Here is a 12,589-nt window from a genome sequence, read left to right on the forward strand (position 1 = left end):
TTACTTTAGATTCTCCCTTCAGATAATTTCACATTTTTTTAAATTTTTTTATTTAATTTTATATTTATTATCTAAAATAAAAATATGTTTTGACAAATTTTAATTATATAAGTGAAATTATTATAATTCCATCAATAATTATTTCTACTTTCTAATATTTTTAAATCTATTTATGAACATGGATTTATAAAATAAAACACTATTATTATTTTTATTTTTTAACAATTTACATTAATCACAAAATACTATTTTAATTGTAAATTTATTATTGATATTAACATATAATTTTAAATGAATTTAGTAATAGAAATATTTTGATAAAAAAAACCTTTATTTCTGTATTTATCTTATATATTTAATAAACATATAGAAAGAAAAAATATAATTTTTAATAAATTTTTAAAAAAATTAATAAATAATTTGATAAAATTTTTGAAATGGTGTCTTACTTTATTTTAATTATTCTATATCTTAATTTAAAAATATTTTAATTTTATTTTATTTATTTTAACAAATATTACCTAATCAAAAATATTAGGTACAATAACATAAACAAAATTGGTTATTGGGGGTAGCACTAAACTTCATGTAGGCACATTTTCTCAAGCATAAAGCACCGATATGATAGTTTTATAGTATGACGCTAAAATATTTTGAAAGAATAGTATTTAATTAAATAACTTAAAAATTAAAAAATATATAAAATTCACTTGTCAAACTTTTAATTTAAAAAAAATAAAAAATTACTTCAACCAACTAAACTACGAGCATTCGGTCAATTTAATTATTGAATTAACTAAATTGTTTCAATCAAATAGATTAAATTTATGTCAAAATTTAAATTCAGCTGACAGAATAGATATTCATACCAAATAAATTGAAAAATCAAAAAAATTGAGAAGACACAAAGAATTAGAAAAAGTTAAAAAAATTAAAATATATTAAAAAATAATATTATTTTTAGCATTTAAGTCGATCCAATTATTTTAATTTTTTTAATAAAAAGATCTAAATAAATTGAAATAATCGAAATGGTTAAAATTGGAATCGAATCGAGCTACAATTTGAATTGAATTAAATTAAATTAACAATTTCAATCCATTTAATTTAACTGAAATATTAGTATCTCCTAACCACCACGCTCAAGTTACACCAATTTGGAGGGAGTTTGAAATTATTATTATTTTGGATTTATTTTGAAGAAATGATCCAAACTGAACCACAAGACGATGATAAAACCAAACTGAAAAGATAGACAGCGTTTCGCTTTCTTGCCGACTTTGCCTTTTCATGGAGGTAGTGGTGGCCGTGTTTGGCGGCTCCGCTTCTGCTTCTGCATCTGCATCTGCTTCTCGCTCTCTCACCTTTCCAAAGGTAAATTTCAATAAATCCAACGAGTAGTCAAGGTTCTTCTGAATCCATTTTCTGTCTCTGTTTCCTTTGGTTTATCGGGCAATCAGATAAACTTCGACTTGAGCACTTGTGGAGATCGAGATTAGCTCGAGATGCGAATTAGGTTTATGCCTTTCGTTCGTATGTTAATTTGTTGTCATTTCTGGATTTATATGGCTGCGCTGCCTGTTTAATTTTTGGAAACGTTTGAAAGATTCAGAATATGTACTTGTTCTTCTGACGGGGAGGCCTGGAGCACGGTTGAACCACATTTCATCAGTTATATGTCTTTTTTAATCAGTTACTTTTTGCTGGTTGTTCGATGAGTTTACTTGTGTACGAATTGAATTCCATTAATTGATGATATTTGGGCCATTTTAAACCTTCTGGCTTCATTTCTGGTGCGATAACCTGCACCAACATTTCAAGCTACTATCTCAATATGCTGTGGGATTAGATAACTGTGACCACCCCATGACTGCAAAGTTCAAGTTCTTCCAACTACTTTATCTTCTATATAGCTACATTTGAGGTCACGAAGAGGGAGAAATTTTTGCATTTGGTGGAAGCTGGCTAAGAACATCTTACCTGATCAGATAACTCTAAAAATTTACTTCTTCGGCCATAGGACACATGGTGGAGAGTTACTGAAGTCGTGATTCAAGACCATGCATAAAATTATCACTTTTCTGGAGATCCTTGAATGGTTATTTGGTAGGTTGAGACCAAAAGGATCATTACTTACCATTGATTTCAACCAAAATTTATTATTTAGGCTCCAAAAAGTGAACTTTCCATTTCTTTGTTTTCGGTATAATTCAGTCAAAATGACTCTGCTTGTGACCATGGTTTTTGGAATGTATATTTTGAATTTTAGAATTGAAATTCAACATTGACTTAAATTTTTATTTTTGCTGATTTTTTCTATTGTCTTATATCCTTTTTGTCCAAATCTCACCTTGTTTTATGTGTACAAGGCTGTAATTCCTTTGTGAATAATACCATTTTTCTTATTCTTGCCTGAGATAATAATATTTTTCATTATAGGAATTCGTATTGTTTGCCCATAGATTCGGGAGTTTTATTGAAATACTATATCACTTTTGCATAAAACTTAATCCTAAAACTATGAAATACTTGTGTCCAGAAAATTCTGGTGCATTTTTTGCTTGAATTGCGCCAGTTTAGCACTTTGAAAACCAAGTCAAAACTTATAACTTGCAACCTTCTGAACCTGAAAATAGAAGCTCTATTTGACCATATTTCATTGAAAATGCTGCCTTCTGCTTGCAAAACATACTACCTTCCTTTGACCTTTGAGGCCTAAAATTTCCAGTTGTACATTATCTTAGTTCATTGAGAAAATCTATTGTGATAACATTATAGTTTCTCAACTGCTGTAAACGCTCCTCTTGTTCTAGGAAGAATATTTGGTCACTTGACTAAGATAAATAGTGGTGATGTAAGCCACAAGCATTCCTGGTGATTCTTATTTTAATTGATTTATATGGGCATTTAATTTTGCTTATTCATTATCTCAAATTAAGTGATGTTGATTACAGTGTATGTGCTTATGAAGATATTCACTTATTATGAAGACGGTATTTTATGTATGCATTTAATTGGACTCTTCTCATGTGCAGCTGCATAACTCTATTCCTTTCAAGATTACAAAAGCTCAGTTTTGGGGTTCCTTATCATGTGGAAGCAAAGATGTTGATGACAGGCCAAAAAGTTGCAAATCAATTTTCTATAGTATAGGAGGCAGTTGTAGACACTGGTTTTTCTGTCAACCTGTGCACAGGCTTGATAAAAAGATTGCTTCACAATGTGGTCTGTTTTCAGTAAAGTTTGGACGCCTTCCCAAGTTGAGAAAGTACTCCTTTAAACTTCAGAAAGCAATAAAATTTTCCAAGAATTTTAAGAATCAGGTCTCCATACTTCTTGTCAACCTCTTTGTTGGAATGATGCTTTTTATGACAGTATCTGTTGCTGTTAGCAAAACTCCATCTTGTAAGTTGGATCAATCTGTAACTGGAATTTTGTGTGAAGCTACAGACTCTCTGCGGTGGCCACAATTTTGTTCTAATTCCCATCCTAATACTTGGTAACATCTTCCCCAGGGGCCCTGAGTGAAGAGAATCTTCTTTTCTTGGAGGCATGGAGAACAATTGATCGTGCATATGTTGACAAAAATTTCAATGGGCAAAGCTGGTTTAGGTACAGGGAAAATGCATTGCGCAATGAACCAATGAACACTCGAGAAGAGACATGTATGCTTTCCAAACTTAATATCGTGTAAACCGGGGATTGCATGCATGATATGACAAATACATTTCATATAGTTCAGAATTATATATGAAGAACATGAATAAATCTCATGGATGATGATCGTGATTCTTTTTAGTTACTAGTCTAATATGGCCGTTATTAGGCAAATGATAAGGCTCGTTCATGATTTTTAGATGCCAGGTCACTTGCTAAATACTTGCAAGACCGAATCAAGTTAGTGTAACTCATTCTCCACCATAACTATGCCGTCTTTATATTGACCTTTGTCTAAATTAATTTCTTATATGGTTCAATATAGGTAACTTTTCTACTGTTCAATATTAAATTTGTACTTACTGAGACATTATTAGCCAAGCTTTTGTTATTTACCCTAGAAGAAGGTCTTCTAGGCTAAATCTGGATGATGAATCATGTTTGATGGATTTGACAATTTGATTGAACAACAAAAGCATTTTGTATCAGGTTGAGGGGACATGTAACTAATAAACTTTATTTTAAGCAATGACATCAGGCTGTTATATCTCAGTTCATTGCTTAACCTGTTCTAGGTCCTCCTTGACAGTAGTCACCTGCTATTTCTCTGTTAACAGCTGGACTTTTTTAAATGAGTACTCATTTGTATTCAGATATGGCAATCAGGAAGATGCTTGCCACCTTGGATGATCCTTTCACTCGATTTTTGGAGCCTGAAAAGTTTAAGAGCCTGCGGGTACAAGGCAGTTTCTTCTTGCTACTTCAATTTACTGGATCTTCTCTGAAGAAGAATTTTTAGCTATTATCAATGAATTTCATGGCTTTCAATATTTTCTCTAAATTCTGTTAATATGTCTTTTAAGGCAGTCAGGGACACAAGGCGCTCTTACAGGTGTAGGGCTGTCAATTGGCTATCCTACAGAAGCTGATGGATCACCTGCAGGACTGACTGTAATTTCAGCTTCTCCTGGAGGTCCTGCATATGGTGCTGGCATTTTGTCCGGGGATGTTATCCTGAAAATTGATGACACAAGTACAGAAACCATGGGCATATATGATGCTGCAGAGCGCTTGCAGTAAGTTGCATGCTCATCTACACTTGGTTGACCGCATAAATTCCTGCCCCTTCCCCTTCAATCCCCTCCACTCCCCCTTCCACCCAAAAAAAAAAGAAGGGGGAGGAAAGAGAGAAAAATCCACCAAAAAGTGGCATTTACACTCATTTGCTCCATTGGAGAGAATAATCTACATTGTGGCTGTAACCACTAATTGAATTCCTAATCTGAGTAATCACACATTTTGTGTAAGAATGTCCTCTAACATGAAGAATATGTGGGTAATATCACCGTTGTAGTGACACATGCTTAGTTTTCTTTTCTCTGTCTTCAGGAAATAAGAGAATGTTCCTCTTTCTTTCTTTATATTCTTTTTTTTTCCCCTTTGGTTTTTTCCTTTGTCTTCATGGTAGATTAGGTGTAGAGCTTTATAGCAGCAATTTTAGTGTCAAATGACTTGGTAGGATCAATTTTTCTCCCAAGTGCAAACTGTTTGTCTGATGAATTTAACGTCTTAAGAGGTTCAAAGAGCATATAATTCCCATTACATTTGTGTCTCACTTAACCTCTAAAACTGCCACTTTTAAATATCTTACTAGGTATGTATTTGTGTGACCACCTATAATTTTTTTCCTGCTTTTAGTGTTTATATATGCTTACATTTCATTTATTCTGCCTTTTTTCCTCTTTTGAGGCCTCTTTCTTTACATTTTCTTGAGTCATAAAATGGGGGAAATGCAGGGGACCTGAAGGCAGTACAGTGGAATTAACTCTCCGTAGGGGACCTGAGATAAAGCACCTATCTTTGACGTACGTTCAATATCATACTCTTCTTTGCTAAAATGATTGGGGTTCTCTTTATATAGATTTTTTAAAACAAGGTTTTTTTTATTTATTTTTTATTTTAGTACTGTGGACTCAGTTTAAGACTTGTGCTTCATTATGATTACATGAAATAAGCTGAAGCGAGCTACAAACAATCCCATGTATGGAAGGTTGATCTTTATATTAAGTTTTCTATATGTTTTTGGGTAAAGTTGTTCCAAGTGACAGGAATTCTTTCTTTTTTCTCCTGGCATAGGTATAAGATGACTGTATATGTTTGTATTTAAGTTGACTTCTGAGTATATTACAATCCTGCAAATGTGAAAAAATAATTCACTGCTGCTTTCCAGGCGAGCAAGAGTTTCACTGAACCCAGTGCAATCTAGAACGTGTGAGATACCCAGTTTGGGGAAGGATGCCTCCAGAGTGGGATATATTAAACTAACTTCATTCAACCAAAATGCTTCTGGTACAGTTATTTTCCGCAAGTTAGTTCTGTGGAACTATGCATGTAACTGTTAGCAATAGCTATTTTCCAGTCTCTAATGTAGTACTTTATAATTATGCCTTGAACCACTAAGGGTTGCTGTTTTTCAGCCCTTACGTATAGCTTATGTAAATTTTCTTATTTGGAGTTGCAAAATGTTTTTCCTATTCACCATCAAATTGTATGCTATCTTCTCATAATACTTGCAACATGATCCATATGTGGGGTAACATGTTGGTTATGCAGTTTCCTGATTTCGCAAGATTTTTCCTATTAAGCTTGCTTCATGCTTTGTTGCATTTACAGTTTTCAAAGGACAGTTTGATTATTCATTAAGAAATTACTTATTCAGAGGCTCCATACAGAGAGATATTTATAGTATAGTTCTTGGGTAATTTCAGGAATTTTTTGGTTACTAGACAATTTTGGGACATTTTTTCATGGATCCGAAAATATACATCATTTGTAGGCGCTGTCCGGGAAGCAATTGAAACTTTAAGGAGAAGCAATGTCACTGCTTTTGTATTGGACCTTCGGGATAATAGGTGACGTGCTTTCAACTACTACATTTTAGGATCAAACCTCGTACAGGCTTTTCTGAAAGATTACCTTTGGTGCAGCGGTGGTCTTTTCCCTGAAGGAATTGAGATTGCCAAGATTTGGTAAGCTTCAAAGAAGCATGTGTTACTTATTTGGTTAGCTTTTCAATTGATTTAATTCTTGAAATCAAATCAGGAACCATTTTGTATGTCTTCATGATACTTTCCCTGCTTTCTAATTTTCATTTTTGTTTGACAATCTTTCTTTATTTTCCTTTCTTTTTTGATTGTTTTTGAGGTTCTGAAACTCATTTTATAATGGAACGAGTTGATGGCTGGCTTAAAAAGTTGTCATGCTTGTCCACACGCTGGTTTGGTTTTTCATCGAAAAATACTATTGAACTGCGTAACAGTTGAGCAATGCAGTTTGTATAACATTAAAAAATTATTGGGGCATTGGCTCGGTTCCAGACTACAGAATAATATTTAGGAGAACCTATACAGCTAATTCTTAACAAGCATGATGAATAGAATACAACATGCAAATAATACGACCTCTTTCTTTGCCCCCCCTCATGAAGATAGATGTCCTAGGCTATTGCTTTTGAAGTATTATTTTCAATTATCTAATTAATTCTAGCATGCATTAGTAGCACCACAATGTGCTATTTTTTCCATTAATTGTTAGCATAACCCTATTGCTTCTATCTGTTGAATTAACATGACACAACATGAGTTCTGATAATTAGCTATTGTTGACCAGGTTAGATAAAGGTGTCATCGTCTATATATGTGATAGTAAAGGTGTTCGTGATATATATGACACTGATGGAAGCAATGCAATAGCAGCTGCAGAACCCCTAGCTGTTCTGGTATGCTAACTTATTTCCTGTCATCAATTTGATTTTATGACAATGACCTTTGAAGTTTGGGAAATATTGGCCAGAATGCTAAGCATGAAATCTTCTCAGAATGTATTACTCCCTAGAAGAGCAAGACTTTCCAGCAACAGTATGGTTGCTTCTTTATAAACCTTCACGGGTTTTTGTTGTAGAACTAGCCTTTTTACAAAGTGATGGTAGCTGCATACAAAAACAACTTTTTTCTCAACCCTCGCAAAGTGGGAAGCTCATTCATTAGAGATGCCCTTAATGTATTACTCCCTAGGTGGTAGATCCTAGCTGTGTATCCACCACCAACTGGGCTGCTGATCGTAGGTATTGCTGTTTTTATTCTAATTCAACATATTAAGTGATACAACCATAAATAGATACGGTTCGCAAGTTGGAGTACTTATAGTTGATCCTACCTAGTGGGATTAAAGTTTGATATATTTTTATTATCGTCATTGTATTCATTGATGGAGTATCCTCTGCAACTTCAAATGGCAGATATTTCAAACATTTCCTGATCTTCTGTAGAGTAATTGAACTCAAAGTTTATTTAAGAACATTGATATTAAAACTTTATGGTAGGAATTGCTTATCTGCTGTTTAGGTGAACAAAGGAACTGCTAGTGCAAGTGAAATTTTAGCCGGTGCGCTGAAGGACAATAAACGGGCAGTGCTCTTTGGAGAACCCACATATGGAAAAGGGTACCCAATTCTGCTTATGTTCACGCAGAATAGCTTTGATATATGCCTAATGTAACTTTGTCTAAATCTTTCCCTGCCCACAGCAAGATTCAATCAGTTTTCCAGCTATCTGATGGCTCTGGATTGGCTGTTACAGTCGCTCGATATGAGACACCTGCTCATACTGACATCGACAAGGTTCATGCCCAATCTCTCATGTTGTCATCGCATGCGTCTGCACGCTTGTCAAATATCGTTTAACGAGGATTAATGGATAATTCTCATAATGTATGAATCTTTCACAGGTTGGTGTGATTCCGGACCATCCATTGCCAGCATCTTTCCCCAAGGATGATCAAAGTTTTTGTGGCTGCCTCCAGGACCCGACATCTGCTTGCTATCTCAATAGAGTTGAGCTATTTTCGAGATGATGAAAAATTTGTATCCCATTCTGACCTGACATTCTTGAAAGTATTCACTATTCTTTTGCCAGTGCAACTGTGCAAGAACATAAAAACCGCAGGAATTTGAAAGAAAATGACCATAGAGGGGGAGTAGGGAAAGTAGAAATTTCTGTTTGAATTTGTTCTTGACCTCCATGATAATGATCTCTCCCTCCCTCCCTCCCTCCCTCTCTCGTATCTGTGCTTATAGTTTGGAAGTGTGTGTGCTATTTACCCCTTGCCTATCTGAGAGTACCAGGAAACTGAATCTAAATCATATCTTATCACAGAGGCAAATAATGTCGAATGTACATTGAGGTATAGAAAAATGTAAAAGGCCAGTACAATTGAAAGGCTTACAGATTTCATGTATCTGGTGATTCAGCTGATTTTATTGGGTGACCTGACAAAGTTGCAAACTCTGCCTGTGGGTTACACCTCTGGCGAATCCCAATCCCAAGCTTGGACAAAGGAGGAGTGTTGCATTAAGTAGTTGACTGCCAACGTAAAGCTTGCCAGATCAAACAACATGAATAAAAAACTGCGCCTACACTATCAAGGTCAATTCTCCCGCAATAACTACAACATCTTAGTCCATGAACCTAAGAATGGGAAAACAGCAACCAGCAGCCTCAACAAAAGGGGTGCGTCACCTTTTCTGTCTCTCTTGCTAAACTTGCCCTTCTCCATTCGCATCCTCCCTGACCGACTGGCTGGGACCGATCTTCTGAAAGTTGTTTTATCAAACTCGTTCAATCCATCCAGCTTGTCCCATCCCCCAAAGGTGGATGCATTTTGGCCATCCTTATCAACTGAAACATCATCTCTAGCTACCCAAGATTGATAACCCATCAACCTCTTCTCGGTCCCTTGGCTTTCTTCTTCATCCTCTTCCTCCAACTCCAAATTGCTTGCACTTGTAGCGCTGAATCGTGATCTCGCTTGGGTCTTTGGCTTGCGTTTGGCATTGTCTTGTGTTCCACCCAACAGCTTCCTGACTGCTAGAGCAGCGATCGACTGTCCAATGGGAAGTGCCAATGCCATGAGAAAAGCTTTTGGACCTGTAGCTAGTAGCATTGACAAGATGATGGCTGGGAGCCACCAACCATAAGATTGAAATACCTGCTCTGGCCGAGGTAAGAATTGAGAATTAAACACCATTATTCCAACATGTTTTAACTCTCTTATAAATCTATACAAAATGAAGGAAATCAGCATTTTTCGAGGTGCATGAATGACTTAAAAGGCATTCTCTAACTCAAATATTAACTTTTGGAATTATCGAAAGATGATTCCTATTTCTTTCTTGCAAGACAGCTCAAACTATGGAAGAGCAACAGCATGATGTCTGTGATTCTCTAAGAAAGAGATTTGCATAAAGTTTTCAGGGGCCTGCAAACTGCTATTGTACCCAAAAAATGGCCATTTGGATAAGACAAGGAATTGTAAAAATCAACAGAAGTGTCTCACTTGGCAGTTGGCACCTCATAAATCTCAAGTTCTTTCTGAATTCACATCTGATGTCTTTTCATTTCATTTAGCCTATCTCTGAATGGAGGTTTCATTCCGTACCCTTCCCTCCTGTACTCTTATTTTGCTTACACCCCGATTTGGGGTGCAAGGAGGGGGAAGGAAACATATTTATGAATATGGTTATTATTTTCACTGTCTTACCTTTGTTATTTTTCTACTTGTTTATTTATTTTGAAAGTGCAGGGGTACAATTGTAACTTTCTTCCCTTTTTAAAATTGTTTTGTCTCCTTCAATTCTGTATTCAAACAATCGTTGTAGGGCAACAGATCATTCTGCAGTAAAGTTATATTACGTTAATTTATGTTTCATTCTTCCCAAACATGGAAAGGTAACAAATTTTGCATTACTTCCCTTACCCTTATGTTCAGTTTCGCTATGTACCACTTCATTCTCTACCCCACCTCTCTCTCAAATGTAGCGTGATTCTTTATCCTTTTATTTTCTTTGCAAAAAGCAATATATTTCAACGAATCAAATTAAGTACTTCTGAATGGGAATCCAACCCAAGCCTAACACAATTTATTTACACTTCATCCCCTTGATGTCAGCACCATCTGCACAAAGTTAATTTAGTCTTAAAGCTCTACCCTAAAATGGGCAACCCATGAATAGAGATGGTTGGAGATAAAGAGTCAATTCAGTAAAACCTACCTAGTGGGATTAAGGCTTATGATTACTAATGTTATAATAGATAAGTGCCCACAAAGGATTTCTCTAAAATTACAACTGAGTCATTGCAAAATTCATGTTTTAGCATAAACAAAGGCCAAAAGAAACCCAATTTATCAGTGGCTACAAATACCAAACAAATGCTGAAAAAACATCCACCAAACAGGTAATAGCTAGTAGTAGTAGATACAGACAACACCAAAAGACAAGAAAAGAGAAAAAAAAGAAAGAAAGAAGCAAAACTTAAGCTTAGCAGGTCAGCATAATCCCATGGAAGATAGGCACAGCACAAACAAACAAGAAAGAGAGAATTCAATATAAAATTTTCCCAGAAGCTATAAATTCCAATTACACACTGAAAATTGAAAAAACCTGTGTGTGTGTGTGAAGAAGAAACAAACTGAAAATTGAAGAAGCATTTGCCAACAGACAGTATGAAAGAAACAAAATTTGAGAAAATTTACCTTAAAAATCCAAAAGCAATCCAGGAATTCCTCAAGAGCCCCAGAACCCCGGTCCCCCGACGACGGCGGAGGTTTATCCGACCACCACCGCCTCCGCCTCCGCTTCCTCCCGAAGTCCCCGTCTTCGTCGTCGTCCTCTGCGGAAGCGAAGTTGAAGCCGTTGCGTGCTCGGATTTCCCTCCGCCGACGAATGGCGGATGGACAAGTAGAAAAGGGAAGAGAGGATATGGGTTTTGCGGCAAGCCATGGTTGAGATTTTAGCGAGAATTTTGGTGCAGAAGAATAAGATGACGACGACGATGATGGCGGAGAGAGGAGAGGCAGAGCTCCGCTCCTCATTTGCCTGTGCGTCCCTCCCTTTCTACCTCCACCTACGTTATCTTCTCCCCTCTTTATTTTTTCCCTTATTATTTACTCCCCCTCCCCCCCAGTTTCCCAATTTTACATTTTCACCACCATTTATGATGCAATTTCATTACAGGGATGGTTCGGGTTTTATATAAATTTAGATTTAACTTAAAGATAAATTATATTATTTTTTCTGTAAATAAGAATGTATTAAACAGGAAAATACCAAGGGTATATAGTTTTAGAATATGCCGTGAGCGATGACAAGAGCAACTAAAAAATCAAACATAAGATAATGCAAATAGCTTATAACATAGACAAGATTAAGCTCGAGCTAAATATAATATTGAATTTGTGATCACAACACTAATTGCACCAGAACTCTTCATTGCTCTCTTAAGAGCGTTCTTTTTTTCCTTATCTTTCTTCAACTGGGATTTAAATTTTATCGAGATATAATCAAAACTTAAATTTTATATCTTATCAGATATGTTAATATAATAAATTGGCCGTTGTATTTTAATTTATATCATTAGATATGTTAATATTTGATTTTTTATCAAATTTTGTTAACAAAAACTAATGTAATGTACATAAATATAAACTTCAAAATCATTTGATTATAAGTAATTTTTGAATTTTGTATTATTGCATATATTGCGTCATTTTGCTTAGCACAATTTGGTTAAAAATAAAAAAGGAGGTTGAATTATAATAAAGATTAAAGTTTAATAGCTTAAGTGACAAAAATTAGGATACCCAATTTATTATGAAATGCAAAGTTCAGACACATCATGGTGTAATTTATTCTTTAATTCAAGTTTACAATTTTAATCCAATTACATAGTGATATCGAAATAGACCAGCCTCGTCAAAGTCCAGCATAATTGGGATTGGATTAGAGTTAAAAGGAGATATAAATACTAATTTATATAATATGTTTTTATTGATTTTATTTTCAAATTCCAAACACTATGTTGATGAAATAATTTGA

At 35.0% G+C, this 12,589-nt stretch overlaps 2 protein-coding genes across 3 annotated transcripts; one reads left to right on the forward strand and one right to left on the reverse strand.

Moving 5' to 3' along the window:
• The first annotated feature begins 1,208 nt into the window (after positions 1 to 1,208).
• On the forward strand, positions 1,209 to 8,629 carry LOC127811961 (carboxyl-terminal-processing peptidase 2, chloroplastic). 2 transcript variants are annotated; one of them, XM_052352182.1, is made up of 13 exons: positions 1,209 to 1,374; positions 3,036 to 3,405; positions 3,516 to 3,665; positions 4,311 to 4,393; positions 4,525 to 4,733; positions 5,454 to 5,522; positions 5,888 to 6,006; positions 6,494 to 6,569; positions 6,645 to 6,686; positions 7,327 to 7,435; positions 8,061 to 8,158; positions 8,242 to 8,335; positions 8,443 to 8,629. In XM_052352182.1, exons 1-13 carry the CDS (start codon positions 1,291 to 1,293, stop codon positions 8,566 to 8,568), a joined length of 1,629 nt encoding a protein of 542 aa, XP_052208142.1. In that variant the 5' UTR covers positions 1,209 to 1,290; the 3' UTR covers positions 8,569 to 8,629. The 2 variants fall into 2 exon arrangements, 1 of the variants encoding a protein (XP_052208142.1); XR_008025806.1 differs by lacking the exon at positions 8,443 to 8,629 and having other exon boundaries at positions 8,039 to 8,158.
• A 240-nt stretch (positions 8,630 to 8,869) lies between these two features.
• LOC127811962 (uncharacterized) lies at positions 8,870 to 11,610 on the reverse strand. The gene is made up of 2 exons (XM_052352183.1): positions 11,248 to 11,610; positions 8,870 to 9,702 (listed from the first exon to the last, which is right to left on the reverse strand). Exons 1-2 carry the CDS (start codon positions 11,584 to 11,586, stop codon positions 9,160 to 9,162), a joined length of 882 nt encoding a protein of 293 aa, XP_052208143.1. The 5' UTR covers positions 11,587 to 11,610; the 3' UTR covers positions 8,870 to 9,159.
• Positions 11,611 to 12,589: the final 979 nt, after the last annotated feature.

Source organism: Diospyros lotus, chromosome 10, assembly GCF_014633365.1.
Source record: "Diospyros lotus cultivar Yz01 chromosome 10, ASM1463336v1, whole genome shotgun sequence".
Classification (NCBI taxonomy): Eukaryota; Viridiplantae; Streptophyta; class Magnoliopsida; order Ericales; family Ebenaceae; genus Diospyros; species Diospyros lotus.

Coding starts and splice junctions, on each gene's coding strand:
- LOC127811961 (XM_052352182.1), top strand. CDS start 1,291: ATGGAGGTAGTGGTGGCCGTGTTTGGCGGCTCCGCTTCTGCTTCTGCA. Junction 5,523..5,887: donor ATAAAGCACCTATCTTTGAC/GTACGTTCAATA, acceptor GCTGCTTTCCAG/GCGAGCAAGAGTTTCACTGA. Junction 6,570..6,644: donor TTGGACCTTCGGGATAATAG/GTGACGTGCTTT, acceptor CCTTTGGTGCAG/CGGTGGTCTTTTCCCTGAAG.
- LOC127811962 (XM_052352183.1), bottom strand. CDS start 11,586: ATGAGGAGCGGAGCTCTGCCTCTCCTCTCTCCGCCATCATCGTCGTCG. Junction 9,703..11,247: donor ATTGCTTTTGGATTTTTAAG/GTAAATTTTCTC, acceptor CGGCCAGAGCAG/GTATTTCAATCTTATGGTTG.